The sequence below is a fragment of the Argiope bruennichi genome, chromosome X2 (genome assembly GCF_947563725.1).
Source record: "Argiope bruennichi chromosome X2, qqArgBrue1.1, whole genome shotgun sequence".
Classification (NCBI taxonomy): domain Eukaryota; kingdom Metazoa; phylum Arthropoda; class Arachnida; order Araneae; family Araneidae; genus Argiope; species Argiope bruennichi.
The window spans coordinates 103,208,071-103,225,445 of NC_079163.1; the positions used below are offsets into that span (position 1 = coordinate 103,208,071).

At 31.2% G+C, this 17,375-nt stretch overlaps 1 protein-coding gene across 2 annotated transcripts in view; it reads left to right on the top strand.

Annotated features, from left to right (window-relative positions):
- The window catches only part of LOC129959972 (multiple epidermal growth factor-like domains protein 6), a 350,782-nt gene that overhangs the window by 286,048 nt on the left and 47,359 nt on the right, over positions 1–17,375 (top strand). For both annotated transcript variants that reach the window (XM_056072919.1, XM_056072920.1), the window contains exon 14: positions 13,023–13,148. In XM_056072919.1, the coding sequence (XP_055928894.1) occupies positions 13,023–13,148 (126 nt within the window). The remainder of the gene's footprint in view (positions 1–13,022; positions 13,149–17,375) is intronic.

Genomic DNA, 17,375 nt, shown 5'->3' on the forward strand with positions numbered 1-17,375 from the left:
TTTTTCTATATTCGCACAAATTTATATATAATTTAACTCAAAGTGCCATATTCTTTTACACATCTTTCAAAAGTATATGATATATCTAATACAAGCTATCAAACTTGTTGAAAATTGCTGACAATAAAGAAGTTTTTAGGGCTTTCTATTGAAATATCCATTTTAGAAAAGAATACAAGCACAGTAGCCTGATGGTAGGATTTCGGCTTTCGAACCAGATAGCTCTAGGTTTAAATCCCGATTTCGTCGAGGATCCGCCATTGATTTTGGTATCGAAAATCAAAAGTACCGTTTTGTGGAAGTTGAAAGAAAGGTATGCCAGCTTAAGTGTCGCTCTCTGACTGCATCTTAAAAATGGTTGTCTGTCCCATAATAGCTCTTGTGTGACTTCGAAAACGTTTGTATAATTAAACTAAGACATTATTGCAATGAAACTGAATTAACAAAACTATTGTAATTAAACTAAAATTTATTGACTAATAGTATGGAAAATGTAAGTTTACACCAATGCTTTAATTTTCATAAATATGTATATATTTCTTGGTTGTAATCTTTACCATATCATTGCATTTCAAACTATCTTAATATAACTCGATTAGCTTCAAAATAAAATATTGTATTATTATTAATTAATAAAAACCAAACCATAAATTGACTGTTAATATTATAAAAAATTTATAATTATTACTTAAAATAATTAAATGTAATAAATACGGGAATTTAAATGATAAATGAAAATCATTCTAAACTTTGTGTAAAAATTAAAACATTTTTTATAAAAATGTTCTTTTTTTGTTCAAATTTTCTTTAAAAATAATTTAATACAACATTTAAATAGCGAATATTTTTTTAATTAAAAAAAATATGTAATAACACAGAGTGACGCGTAAAATATATCTACATACTGCTACTACTATATGAAACGCAAAATCTTTTTACCTATTGTTTTGAAGAGCACCAGATCTCTCCTTTGGAGACTTTTAACTTCTTTAAAAAAAATTGTATTTTAAAGATATTGTGACTATTTTCACTCAAGTAAATGGAAAACTCCTATCTTTGTTTTTAAGTTGTCATTAGCATGCGCTTAGTAAAAACAAAAATGGTATAACACTGAAACGCCATTAGCCAAAGTTAGAAATTTTAAATTTAGCGATGGCTCTTAGAAGCATTGCTTAGTTTATAAACAAAGAAAAAACTTCGGCATTTTGATTAAGTAAAAGTTTGTTCTTAAAAGAAGTAAAAAAAGCATGAGGCTGCTTATTTTAAATTTTAATAAGCTTGATTGTTATATGCTAAAAGAAACCTGTTAGTTGAATAAATTAAACTTGAGACTTTCTGTACCCAATTTAATATTACTTTTCAAAAATTATCTTCGATTGTCACATTAAATTCTAAATTTGAAGCAGTTTGTTTTGAACATAATATTTTTCTCATTTTTTTAGCAGAAATTCTGAAAAATTTCTGCTGTTAGTTTGCTTAGAGAATTAAAACAAATCTCCACTACTTATCTAATGACTTCTTCAGAATTAATTTCTTGGTTCATTTAACCGACTATTGTAAAAATTGAAAAAAAAACTCATATCAAAGTTTGATTAGTTGAAAAAGACCAGATTAAATTTTGAACATATTTATCTGTTTCAGAAAATATATTTTTGCCGTGTTTTAATATTGTTAGCCTTTATATATTCTTAATTCCTCATCTGTTTAATAACTTAGTTATTGATTAATTTTGATTGAATAAATCATGTTACAAAACAAATTTGATATTAAAATCCTTAGAATAACAATTAATCGGCTCTGAATTTCGGTTCAGCATTATGAACTTGTATCATAAAGTTATTTACCGTACATTGAAAAATGGGATGGAATTGTTCTTTGTAGTTTCTTCATAAGATTTCCTTCTCGGGAAACCTCCTCCAGTTGAGGATAAGAAGCGACCTTGTAAGAAAGCAGGTTCTTGTTCCCTGGTATAGTAATGATATTATAGTTAAAGAATCTTATCACTGCTTACGTGCTTCGTCTGCATAGGCTTGACACAAGGCGCTTTCAGTAGGATCTATCTTCATTTGTTCTCATGAATAAATGATTTCCTGGTGTCTATTCCGAAATATCAAGCTTATTAAAGGCTTTATTTTCGATGACGGGATGCATTACTTCACTGTGAGCTCCTTTCACGAGGCTCACAGCGATAGATCTATTTTGCAGAGCTCTCAGTGTTGTCTTGCTATGGTTACCTCTCAGTAATTTAAGCTTGCCTACTTGTACGGTCTGTTTCAGATTTCCTTTGTGATTACCTTATAAGCTTGCCCTGAGGGAGGGCACTTAGATTACGAAGATGAGATCATAAAATTTTGACTTCCCTGGAAGAGCATAGGGATAATTAGAACCAGTTGATGGCTCTGCTTCTATAAGGATGTTGGGAGATTTCGCTTTGCGGAGCGCACCGTGAAGAGGACAATTTCTGCATGAGGCTCAAGACATGTATATGATACATAGTAGGCGACCATTCAAATTTTGTGCGGGTGCAAGTGTAGGTCGTAGAAACTCTTTTGAATTATTTAATAATGTTTCGAATTTTCATTGGAATCCTCAATCGAATTTGTGAACCTCTCACCATAAGGCCTAATATAACAAATGTCTAACGCCTCCACCCCGCTGCAAAGTTATTTTTTGACTTTATCGAAAAAAAATTTAATAACTCACGCAGAATTAATGTCACAATAAAACATTTTCAAATTTTTCAACAAAACTAGGCGTTAAAAATAAAAGTAGCCAACTATTCATTATAAGATTAAAACAATGTAGTGCTTGTACTCAATTTAAAATAAAAGTTTGTATTTATATTTCAAAAAAATTCCGATTATATTTTTATATCATATACCTATATAATTGATTCTTCCATACCTTCTACAAATTTCTTTCAACACTTTTCTTAAGTGTTTCATTTTCTTAAGTAGCAGGTTTGCTAGTATTTATATAGTACAGTATGGAAAAAATTTAGAAAATTGGTGCCAACATTGTGTTCGTATCAGGAAATGTTCCAGGTCTGAATATTTCAATAAATGGCTTTGTGTTACAAAAATTTGTTTGAATGATCCGAATGTAAGTTTTTTTTAAAAAACTGAATTACCGATTCAGTCGAAATCCTAATATTTTTTAATTGCTTTTCATAAAAAAAATTGTTCAAGGCATCAATAGCTTGTATTGATCAAACCTTTTTAATTAAATGGCATTGAAAATAAGCATATGTTAATATATATAATTTATTGTTATGTCAATCCAAATATGATCGCAAAGAATAAAAGGGAGTTATTAAAGCTCATCTAAGTGATTTTTGTTTTTAAAGTTAGTTCCAAATTTGACTTAATTACTGATCAAAATATCAAATTCTGCATTTCACGCGAGTCAGACATTTAATAACATCAAAGCTTTTTATTTTCTCTTATAATTCTTCCGAAACGTTATGAAGCAGTACTGACTTGGTGGCTGTGTCTCGGCTTCAATTCCGAAGAGTTCCATGTTCAAAACCCGATTCTACGGATGTTCCAAGAGTGCATATTATTACTGATATTAGGGGTCAAACATTCGACTCCTGTGTAGCGCGGAGGGTTGAGGAAACGATTATTGGGCTTACTGCCATCATTGTCATCTAACCACAGTTGAAACTGACAAGACCTTGCCAAAATAGCCCTTGTGTTGTTTCGAAATGTAACGTAAATATAATTAAACTTATATAACTGAGCTTAACAGAAGTCTACTGAATGCAACATAGTATATATTCTTGACAGATTCAATATTTATAAATTATTCTCGCAAAAGACAAATTCTTGGCATATTTGTAGCCCTGCAAGGTAAGGCGCAGGGTTTTTATTTAATATACCTTCGAAATAATTTAACGAACTATTTTCAGAACCCAAAATGGCAACTGAAATGAAACTCTCCTGCGTAATAAATAATTTGTTACCTAAAATAACAACGACAAAATACTTCCGGAAATCTAAAGTACTTATTCTATCTGATTTTTGAAAGCTAAATGACGTAAGAGATTATTTTCATGTATTTCTAAATAGCATAATCCAACAGAAATACGCAGGGGGAATAATCAAACCGAATCACGCAACCCATTTTGTGGAAGGCAGTTTCTCCGCAGATAATTTCGTTAAGGGAAATGCAGTGATCTGCAATGGCTTGCAGAAGAGGCTTAATGGACTGCTGGATGAAGAGTCTTGATGGTACATGAAGTTCGGGTTAATCAGTGGGACTTCGTCCGTGGATAAATCGGATGCGGAAATCAATTTTCTAGGCTTTTTGGCATCCTCCTATACGAAGTACACATACAAAAATTACTATAAAAGTCAAATAGTTCGACCCCGAGTGCTATTTTAGACCGACCTCTCGGAGTTGGAAAAATTCATTTTGGGGGTAAAGTCTATTTTTCCTCTCTTTTTTGTATATATATATATATATATATATATATATATATATATATATATATATATATAATATACACACACTAGTATCGGGTATTTCGAGCATTCTCAAAATGCGAGAAATCTTTCATTCTTGTCATATTCTTCGTTTTATGCGATTTCATTTGTTGCAATATACCTCGTACAGCTTCCAAGCTTGAAAACTTTGAAACCAAACAAGGTATGTTGGGATGGATCTCGTCATTTTGAACCAAGTCGGATACAATAAAACCTAATAATTTAATTCTCCATTTGCGATATCTTATAAATACACGCATCAGATTACGTTAATCCATTTTCTGTTTTATTTCAGTTTTGATGCATCACAACTTGAATTTTCCTTATATAATACTCATTTACATTCTCATTAGGATTAACTACTTAATTACTAAAAGGTAAAATTTTCAGAAATCAAATGAACATATTACGAAACAAATATTTCATCTGACGTATTCACGGAGAGTAAACATTTTGATGATCTGCAAACAGCCAAACGATTTATTAAGTCTATTGAGTATAGATGCATGGAAGTATTGCTTTTCTGATTAACGCAGATGTTATTTAGCGCATGGAAACTGCACAACACTAATAAATACGCTATAACATAAATACACTATTTTCATTTTGTTCCATCTTTTCTTACTCAATGAATCAGTTAAATATTACTTTAAAATGCATAAAAATTTCAAACAATTAATGATAGAAATAGATGCATAGTAGAGTGGCTTATAAATTTGAATGCTATAACAGTGACGTCATCTTCCGTCGCTCTGAAAATAGTTGCTTATCATTCACTTCTACGAAATTATCAGAAAGTTAAAACTTTAGCCTATACCAATGTGAATTATCTAGGTTTAATTTCTTCGATATATGGAGCCATCTACAAATTGTTTTAGTGAATGTATTTCTTTAAAACTGTTATATGGAATTATTTCACACATTAACAAATCACTTTCCTGATTTGTCCTTTCATTTTTTTTTTTTTTTTTTTTGCGTATATGTAGGATATAAACAAAAAAAAGTATTTTTGTGATCAAAAAATTCTAACTCGAAATTTTGATAAATCTCCACGTTCCAGACCTCCTTCAATCTGAAAAACACATTTTGACATTTTGTCTATCTGTTTATGAGCACAATAACAAAAAAACACCCTTTGAACTAGACGAAGGAATTTGGCCTACTCCAAATTTCTAAATTTTTGTCAAAGTTTAAACTAAATCTATTCAGAGGTTGTATGTTTGTCTGACTGCTCGAATATAATTTTACACTGTAATTACAAATTAAGAGACCTAGACTGAGAAGATGTGGTACACAGATTTAAATTCTGAGGAGTAGATAAGTATCAAATTTGAAACCAAATCTGCCGAGACATTGACCATCTGACGGTATGTTTTTTCATAAGCATGTAAGCGCTATAACTCAAAAACACAATGACTTAAATATATGAAATTTGATATGTGAATTTATGACTACAATTGTAGTTCTGTGTCAAATTTTGGTTTTAATTGGTGTAAAATAAAGACGTCGAAAATGCGCGTTTTGTTTTGTAATTCTGTATTAATATATTCCAGCGATTAATCGTCAAACATCTCTTGCTATATTCAGTAAAAATGCCAGATTAACATCAAAGATCTATATTCTGTCTAGTAAATCTGTGTGCCTGGAGTTCAAGTTTACTGGATAGTAAACTTGATAAAAACGATAGTAAACTCGATTGAAGGATCTCTTCGAGTTCAAGTTTGCTCGATAACTACAAAATGTAAATGGCTAAATAGATAAAATTTGGTATTCAGGTTTAGTATCTAAATTGTGAATACTTACCAAATATTGAACCAAATATTCTACCAAATACTGAAAACTCTTTGACAGGCTGCCAAAGGGTTATATTAGGTTTGCTATTGTATTAGGTACTATTGCTGGTACTATTATATTAGGTACTAGGTTTGCTGGTAGTATTATATTAGGTTTGCTATTATATTAGGTACTATTGCTGGTACTATTATATTAAATACTAGGTTTACTGGTACTATTATATTAGGTTTGCTGGTACTTGCGTATTAACCGCATGCCAATGATTAATCGCGAAATATCGATGCTAAATTCAATAAAAACTCCAGATTAACGTTAAAATCTATATTTCATAAACATTGCTCTCCAGTGCCAGACAATTATTTCATAAGTACCGGTTTTCTTCATTATGCTGCGCAGCATACAATTTTCATGTGTGGGACTGTGAAAATAAAATTCTGAGCACTTGTGGCATTCACGGGTTTGCCCCAGGTCTACAATTTTTTGTGGGTGGAGAGAGAATGATACCTTTATTAGTGCTAGAAAGTTTCGGAGGGAACACCCCGCTGTTTTTTTTTTTTTTTGTTGTTGTTGTTGTTTGTTTGTTTGTTTTTTACATACTCTAATACAAACTGACACTATTTTTCTTGAATATGACACATTACATATCGGTCTTTATGTGAAGAAAAAAGAATGTGAAGAGCCGCAGTTTAACTTTTTGGAAAAAATTAATTATAAAATATTTTTTACATCTTGAAATACTAAAATGAGTCCTTAGACCCAATAAATAATTATTCATTTACTTACTTTTTCAAGAGCAAAGGATACCTCTAATCTGTTTTTTTAAATAAATTCCCTTATTAAAAGGATCATTATATCAAACACTTCAACGTTTTTAATCCATTTTTCAGTTAAATAAATTCTATCAGTTTTTTTAATGTGTGTTCAAAATGTTTTTCAAATTTTTCATACTTTCTTAAACGTTAAAATTAAAGAATTCATATTTAGATTATTCTAAACCAGCAGAAGTTTTATCTTTTCAACTTCCGTAAACTATCACAATATGAATTTAAACTATGCTTTCGCAAACACGTGAATAGATAGACCGACAGACAATGATGACGTCGCCCGACTTGTTCAAATATTTGAAGCATATCTATAAATTTGGTCACAAAACCAAATTCTAAATTCTATATATCTAAATCACTGTGAATAACTTCTGAATTATCTTATTCGCGTGCTTAATAACGTACAGACTTCTTCTCTTTTGTGTATGTGGTCCAAAATTTGATTAAAATCTACAAGTTTGGTGTAATAACCAATACCAATTTCATTCATCTAGCACTTTTGAGTTATCATGTTCAAAAACAGACTTAACACCAAAAATGTTTTTATCGAAATCTTGGAAGTCTAAAACGTGGCGATTCATCAAAATCTCGAAATTGAATTGTTTAATGTTTACAAAAATCATACGCTACAGCGTGTATCCTTATTGTGTTTTGACATATCAAATAGCTAAAGATAAAATTCTTCCAAGAATAATTGAAAAAGTTAACTTTTATTTTATTAAATTCTCAAGGCAGATAATTCGTAATATAGTTAAATTCATGTATCGTAATCATCTCTTCCTCCCAGGGACTAACCAATTCTTCACTTATTTTCAGCAGTAATAACAGAATGTAATCCTTCCCCTTCCCATCACCTGATCATGGTTTAGTTTGGTTTAGTTATATTAACGTCCCGTTTGAAGCAACACTAGGGGCTATTTTGGGACGGACCTCGTAATTTTGAACCGCGGTCAGATGACGAGGACGACACCTGAGCTGGCACCCCCCTCTCCACACCGCACCACACCAGCGAGAGGACGTTTGGTCATGACGGATTTAACGTGCAACAGACCACCTTACATGACGGTTCTTCGGTGGAATCGGGTCTCGAACCTGAAAACCCTCCGGTTCCGAAGCCGAGACCTTACCATCAGGCCACCGCGGCCCATCATCACCTGATCATACCAAACCTAATGGATTAGACACTAGAATGCGCTACCTTTGCAAACTTGTAGCGAAATTCTTTTTGTGTGTACACATATTCGCAAAGAAACAAAAATGTTCACCACCATACCACCATAGAGAATGTACAGGGAATGTTCTATGATTTCTCTGAAAAATTGATAGTATTAAAGACAGGCAATAACTGATGATGTATCTAAAGGTAGTGATATATCATAAGAATTAAAAATTTGTGAAATCTGTGAAGTGATTATGACTTGACAACTTTGTCGGAGTTTCATCCTCGTAAAGAATGTCTAATAAAGTAGCGTTTTTTTAGGTTTTTCTTAAAAATGAATGGACAGGAAACATTAATGACATGCCTGGAGTTCATGATCTTTTATATAAAGCAGAAATCCGCAAAATCCTACCAGTAGTTGGGGTTTAAAAATCGGTTCTTTGGTTTCTCTAGTTACTTTAAACGTATAGATTAATGTCGATTTGTATAACCACCTAGTAGAAATTGTTTATCTGCCTGGTTGTTATTGCTTCGAAAATACTTCAAACAATAAACACAAAACCTCTATAGAAATCTGGGACTCAAGTTCAGTGACATCGAAGAAAATAAAAGATTCGTTCGGAAAATCTAAACTGCGAACTTCACGACTAAAGCAGTATTTCCGTCTTCCAGAATTGTTGGCCGAAATTCACTTAGAAAATGCTTTGGCTTCTTGCCTAAGCACCGTTTCTAATGCAAATAACGTCTCAACTTTTATTGTGGATTTTTTTTCATTCTGCGAAAGAGCTTCTATGTGTAAGGTTTCGTTCAATTTCCTTTTTAAAGGATCGCACCACGACTTTAGTTCAAGTCATTGCTGATGAACTCGGACTCCATACAGTTCAGCGCGTGGATAAAAATAAGGTGAAAAAGTTCAGGGGGAAAAATTAGGAATAGATTTATAATGTATAGCCCCAGACCATTTAAGTTATTGAACGAAATTCTTTTTTATTTTCACAACTTTATTTTTTGAAACAATTAAAGTTTTTTTTACATTTTCTTAATGGATAATATTTGTATTTAAGCGCATTTTCTCTAGTTGTTCATAGAATATAAATTAGAGTTCTGAATATCGTTGATTTTTCAAAGACTGAATATTGATACGCCAGGTTTTCATTTTCTTTTTTAGGCTTTGTTTTGGTTTAGATTAGTTAACCTCTTAACTAGATACCTGAATTTGATTCGTGCATCGATTAACCTTATTTTTAAAGTAATAAACTAAAAATTAAGCCTCTCATAGATGTTGTAATTCGGTGCATAAATTAAGTAGAATCCATAAGCATCTCAAATTTTACAGAGACTCTCCCGTTGAATGAATGCGACAATATCTTTCCAAACCCAAAAATGCCAACTAATTATATACTGGAGGCAATTATAGTTCTACACTGAAGCAACATGTGTGTAATTTAGGAAGCGACTTTGAACTGTGATCAAATGACGAGTATAATATTTAGACCACATTCCCTTTCCAAATTCATGGTACTCCAACTGGGAAACTTTTTGAAGAGCGGTCAACAGTATTTTCATTTTAGTCAGTGATGGAAAAGAAATGGAGCATGAACCATTTTGTATTTTTTATTTTATAACGGTTTCTATGGTCTTTTCCTTGCAGAATATTGTATGCTAGAACTTTTTTTTCTGGTGATCAATTCGGTGTAATGAAATCGGACCATTAGAGCACTAAGATTTTTCTTCACCAAAAAATTAAATTGTTATTTAGAAAGAAAAAAAAATCTTAGCGCTGTTGTTAAATCTGGACGTATGGGGGATTTAAGTTCCTGCGACATATATGTGTATTAGCCTCCCTTCGAAAAAAAGATTGCACATTAAAGCATCTTAAGTACATTCTGAAACTGCCACAACTTCCATTTCATGTAATATCCTAAGTCTATGCAAATTAACAAATCTATCTTCTTTTCTCAGATATTTGAATTTGTTTTTATCCGGAGGTTGAGTAAATGAGATTAAATTAAATTAACGCCAAATACAAAACATAAATACAGAATTTAGTTGAAAAGCAATAAATGATACAAAGCATCGATAGAAAGATACTTTGTATCATTATAATGATACAAATATAAGATAGTTTGTTTCCTTATAATGATACAAACTATATTATTATTGTCAAAAATTTGACAGGCACTTATGACAACTTTCTTTTCAGCTTAAGATATTAACACGTTACTGTCTCTAAATAGTAAAAGTAATTAACATGATTGCATAGACCATATTATGTGGTTAAAGTATTTATTAATAACTTTAATAGTTTTTCAACTTACGAAGAGATAAAAGCTCTAACGAGAGATGGTAAAATAGTTTACAATGGCCATTTAAAAATTAATTTGTTGGTAAGCATATTTCGTTCTGCCTTAACCCTTTAAAAGGTCATTTTTTTCTAGTCATGGTATATTAAGATATTTTTAGGATTGAAATTAGCTTAAGAAACGTGATCCATTTAGTTTATTTGATAAATTTAATTTGATTAATTAGTTTGGTTAATTAATAATTAAGTAGCAAACCAAGTCACACCATTTTGTGTGAGATAAGGAACTGAAGCATCTAAGTTTTTGTTTTATTGAAAAAATTTTCAAATCTCACGTCAACCTACACAACTTCATACAAAGATTGAAGAATTTGGTGGGAAGCATTCTTCCCATGGCTTTAGAAAGGGTTAAAAAAGATAAAGTAAATCCCAAATTCTATTAGGTTCGAAAAAGAGTAATTTTGTTGAATTCATTTATGGAATTTATTTATTCCTAATTTTTGTTTCATTTATTAACTTAATTTAATCGCTCAGTTTTTATATATTTATTTACCAAGGCTTCGTTGATATTTTAAAATATGTTTATTTCCATACAAGCTTTATTTAAGTTATAGTGTTTTCAAAATTTATTTCAATATAAAAAAGAAAATAAGAGCACCAGCAGCATGATTAATTTATTTGGCTTCTTTTTTTTTCTATATGAAAAATTGAATTTTCGGTTTCCAATATCGGAACATAGTAACGATATTTAATCCACGTATATCCAAATTTATGAAAAATCATGCAAAAAAAGAATATCACGGCCCTTAATCAATTAAATAGCCAATAAAAATATTAAGATAGCGTGAAGTAAAATATATATAAAAAAGGAAATTCGGTTTTAATTCGAACTTCAGAAATCGATTTAATTTTTTACTTTCTCATATACGAAATAAAGGAATATTCTAATATACGATATACGATTCTAATATACGAAGGAATAATCTAATATTCTCATATACGAAATAATACGAATATTCTAACTTTCAGAAAACTGAAATTCGAGATTTTGACGAATCGCCACTTTTCAGATCATGCTGAGTCCGAAAAAACCGTTTTCGTCATTTTGTCTACCTCTTGGTCACTCTGTGAACACGATAATTCAAAAACACTTTCAGCTACTCTGCTAAAATTTAGTATATAAAATTACGAGCAAATTTATATTTCTATCAAATTTCAAACGAAATCCATTCGCAGGAAGTTTCTCTCTGTTTGTCCGAGTGCAAGTGAATAGATAACTACATTACAAAACGAATTATAACTAGATAGATAAGATTTGGCACTTCGGTGAAAATAGTTAGGTCGACAAGATTTAGTACATAGGTTTAACATCTAAAATGTAGATAATTAACAAATTTTGAAACAAATCCGTCAAACATTTGACCGTCTGTCAGTCTGTACTTTGGCAGGCATTTAAATGGAATAACTTAGATCAGTGAAGTTTGGTATGTTATCTTGTGATTGCAATTTTAATTTTTGTCAAATTTTGGTGTCAATCAGCCGGAAAAATAACGTCTGCCCAAATTGGCTGAGGTCCACCCTGAAATAACCCTGATTGGGAGAGAAACGAGAGAAAATTCAAACTAAACAAAACTTATAGCATTCTGATTTCTTCAAAGCCCCGAATTCAAGTGCGGGAAGTTGACTCATTTAATCGAATCCCATTTCTACTGAATATTCGCAATAATATTGGAATGTCAGAGGTTGAAATAAAATCATACTAGTAGCACGAGTAGATGTTTGGAGAGGGAATCCCGTCTTGGTTGTCGTTCTTGGATGAAATTCCCGAGATCTCTTATCTATTTCAAAAAAAAAAGTTGCTGCCGGTTAAATTCTATCGGATTTAATTGTTTATTCACAAGTGTGATATGGAAGATTAGAATGAGTGGACTGGCAGAGGGCGTTGTCCTCACTGATAGAAAGTTAATCAAAATGGCGTGATCCGTCTCCTAACAGTCATAATGTTGATACAAAACAAGACACTAAGCCAATCAATCAGTCAACAAACTCTTCCCTTAAAGTAGAATTTTAACCCCTGAAATACCCGAATGTAGCTCATGCATCGCATTTTTAAACTTTTGATCTGGAATTAAGTTATTCATAAATGTACAAAAACAACTGTGCAAACAAAACAAAACAAATGTACAAACAACAATCAATTAACATTTCAAATGTTCTATGGGTTTTAAATTGAATGAAAACATCCAAAACAGGAGGTAAGGTCTAATTAGACACAGAAAAAACAGCGCATTTACCGTCTTCATTTACATATCTATGCAAATTTCATAAAGACGTAAAACCAGTGGATTTATTAAATATTTTTGAAGTCCTTTGGTCGATATCTATTCTATTTCATAGTGAACCCTTTTATCTTTCTAAATTCTAGTTTGTCTAATTTATATCTATTTTATTTTCAGATAATGATGAATGCGAAGTTAATAATGGAGGATGTGACCAAATCTGCGAAAATATACCTGGATCATACAAATGTCTCTGTCAAGAAGGTTATAAACTTTTAGTGGATAAAAAGAGCTGTGACGTAGGTAAGAAACATCTCATTCTCAAAAACGCATCTTTTATTTCGGAAATAATGTCCATTTCATCATACGATATCCATTGAATTGTATGATATGACGTTTCACTTCAAGATTTAATTATTCAAGTTTACGTTCTCTCAGAAAATACTCAAAATCTTACTCAAATAATATTTGGAAATTAATTGCGTTAAAAAATGTTTTAAGCAACCGATTAAATTATTTACTTTGAAATGAAACTTTAAAAAACACTGATCTTAAATAAAATAATCAAGATTAATGTGAAGTCTAGAAGTCTCCAAATGCTAGGTTTTGTGAGATGTTTAATTTTGAACCCTCCAACCTCGACTGACCTTTTTTTCTATGGAAAATCATGTGCACTGTTCGCATGCAGAGTTCGTGAATTCAATTGCTATTTATATGCAAAACTATGACAGCCAGGAGTGAACTCGAGACAGAAATGATTCCGACAGTTTGCAGTTCACGGAATGAAGTGATAAATCCAAATACTAGTCAACAGAAAAGAAGAAATTGATCTTGAAATGAAAGAAATAAGAATGTAAATTACTTGAGAAATGTGCGGATCTTTTTTAGGAACTACAATTATTTTAATAATCCCTAGCATCTTTTTTTGGTATGTAGAACAATGTGTGTATGTAAATGTTTAATGTGTAAATGTTCAATAATGTGTGTATGTAAATGTTTAATGTGTAAATGTTCAATAATGTGTGTATGTAAATGTTTAATGTGTAAATGTTCAATAATGTGTGTATGTAAATGTTTAATGTGTAAATGTTCAATAATGTGTGTATGTAAATGTTTAATGTGTAAATGTTCAATAATGTGTGTATGTAAATGTTTTAATGTATTTACGTTCTAAAACTTTCCTCGTCACTTAAACGACTTCACTGTAATTTTAACTTCTGAGCTGCATGGACTATTATTTCTCCTCTTAACCAAAACTTCATATCGATAAATTTCTTTCTAAAGCTATATAATTTCAAAATTATTTCTCATGATCTCCTTTTTCTGCTTTCTGTCTTCTATTCTGTTCTCTGTACTGAGCTTGTCATGGCTCTTAAAAATAAGTCTTTATAATATATAAAAATCTGGAATACTTCCTTCAAATTGTGAAGAATACAAATCATTGAGCCGGCGTCCTGGCATAGGGGTATGGCATGGCGCGTCTTCCCCATGATCTGGGCGTCCTGGGTTCGAATCCCGGTTCGGGCATGGTTGTTCTTCATCTGTTCTTTCTGTGGGATGTATGAATGTGCCCCCCCTGTAAAAAGGGGTTGTGCAAGCGAATGTGATGCGTGAGTAGCTAAGACGTACTCTTGGCCCTAGTTGGCGCTACTAAAACAAGAGACGCTCCCTTGGATTGTCCATGGCAAGTGCCATTAAAAACAACAACAACAAATCATTGAAGAACTCCATGCATGTTTCTTCAAAGAATATTTTAAACACACAAACACACATGCATATATATATATAATATAATTCTTAGTTCATTAATTCTGAAATAATATAATAAAAAATTATTTTTTATATTATTTCAACTTTATATAAAATAGCTTATAAATAAAAAAAATATTACTAAAATTCTAATGAAACCCAATAAAATGTATTTTTATTTACCAGCTCATATTAAATCTGTAAACTCAAAAACTCGTTGTATATTGAAAAGAGAATAACTGTATAATTTTCATACCCATTACTCAGAGCTCCACATATGTAAAAGGTAAATTACCGTGAAGAGAAATGCTTTCTTTTAGGATTAATCTATCTCGATTTCTCGACATCTGTGTTGCTGTGTAGAAAATAAAGCATAAATAAAGTAACAATAAATGTATTTAATGAAAAAACTTTTTCTTTGTTATCTTTTAAATGGCAATATTTAGCATCGTATGCAAATCTGAATTACTAGCCTTCTGCTTGAAACAAGTCGATGTTTGTCTTCTTATCTTCTAATCTTCAAGTCGCATATTTCAGCATGTAAATCTTGCAAGCCTAAATAATAAGAAAAAAATATTTTGCTTACATTTTGTTATTACATCGTATTATCCCCCCCCCAAAAAAAAACGTATATAAGAACTAATAAATTGTTACAGCTACAGTTATTACATACGTTACTTGTTCCATAGAATCCAAAAATTAGGAAACTTTACTGGCGTTTAAAGATTTGTTTTCTGATAGAATATTCTGTTTAAGACTTTTTTCATGCTATAAAGTGAGACCATAAAATGACTTTCCTTTTTTGGATCTATCTGTGGCTAAAACTAATGAACGAATGAAACCAAATTTTTTATACAGATTGCGAAGACGTGGAAAGATAAATTCCCCCCCCCCCCTAAAAAATCCAGGGAAAAAAATTCTGGAAAAGACTCACAAAAAGCCTTCTACGAAAAATAATCACAAACCAGCTGCAGTAGTTTTCCTAAAATTTTTTGCCTATTCTCTAACAAATGTATTTGTGTATTATTAATGGTATGCCACTGGTGAATAACAGTTACAATATAGAGTATTAGAGTGCTGTCTTTAACGATTAATTTTGAGATGCAAATACCAAGAAAAATGAGTGTGTATTTTGAAAGCCTTTCTTCCTATCTATTAAAGCCAACATTTGACTGAAAACTACATCTACAGTCAAATAATCGTATATCAAATTTCAAATACTTAAGACATTGATTTTTTGAGTTATCGCTTTTTCTTGCATGAGAAAGTGTACGACAATACAGTCAATTCTTTGACAGGTTTGGCTCTAAATTTATTAAAAATCTACACTTTAGTTTTTAAAACTACTAAGCAAGTTATAACAAGTTAGCAGGTATCAAAATTATGTTTTTGAATTATAGCATTTGCATGCGTGAAAAAGTACTCACCGACAGATGATCAACCTCTTGGTGGATTTAGTTCCAAATTTATCACTATCTCGACTTCAGATGTTAAATCTGTGTAGCATTTTTTATCCATTTAGCTCTCTTCTTTTTGTAGTTAGCATAATAACTTGTAATCGAACAGTCAGGCAGACTTTCTCAAGTTGAATTTCGTTCAAAATTTGGTAGAAATATAAATTTAGCGTAAAGTCTATATACCGAATTTCATTCGTCTAGCTCAAAGCGTTTTTGATTTACCGTGATTCAGGCCGACAGACAGACATAATGCTAAAATTATACTTTTCGAACTAATGGAAGTCTGAAACGTAAAAATTCGTCAAAATCGCGATGTTGAATTTTGTACCGATTACAGCTCTTTCTCTTTGTATTCTTCGAATATGAGAAAATAAAAATAGTAACAAAATTCATCGATAGTAGAGATTTCGGTGCTTTCGGAACGACAACACTGAAATCAATAACTATAACGAATGCACGGAAAATGGATTATGCAAAATTTCATTAATTTTCAAATGATTAAAAATGCACATACAGAAATGAATTTTGTTATTAATCAGCATTAGTTTTACATTTTCAATATGGTGATTTTATCTTTTGTTGATAAAATTGGGAAAATTCTTGTTTGCTTAATGACCACCCCATAGCTTGGACAGTTTGTATATATTTGGTTTAATACCGCTCGTTATTTTCAGTTGCAGATGCCTCCAAACAGGGAAAGTTACTTTATGATCAACCGCTTTTTTTTTCTGAAATACAAAAGTATATATTTTTTATTCATTCTATATACTTTATTTGAAGTTTTTACTTTAAATGCAAAATGGTGAAGAAAAGTATCGATAGAAATGTTTTGTAACTTCATTTTATGCGCCCTCTGGTTTTATTTGGTTTGATAAAAAGTCCTTAATTCCTCAACGCTACACGTGTAGCACTTAGTCAGATAAAACAAAATCCAAGGCAACAGAAATCATAAAAATATGATTTATCTTGAAGATGTACATAGATAACAAAGTACTCGACTGTTGGAAGTAGTGATCATGAAGATCACTGTACGTGACTAACATTACCTCGTCAGATCAGTCATTCGCACATGAAGACGAGTGTCTTTTTCGAACAAAGGCCCAGTAAAAAGCAGCTGACTTCGTCCTTTTATGAGATCTTTTATGCATTTTCGCATTATTTTTCCATCTGCTGATTCTTTTATACTTACAAAGATGCAAATAAACTTTGATTATCTGCATATTGATTGTTATCTTCAGCCTGATTTTGTTTCTTACAGTGTGTCGAAAACAATAATTCCTTCCTTCATAGCTTTTAGATCTTCTTCAAAGTTTTCTAATTTTAA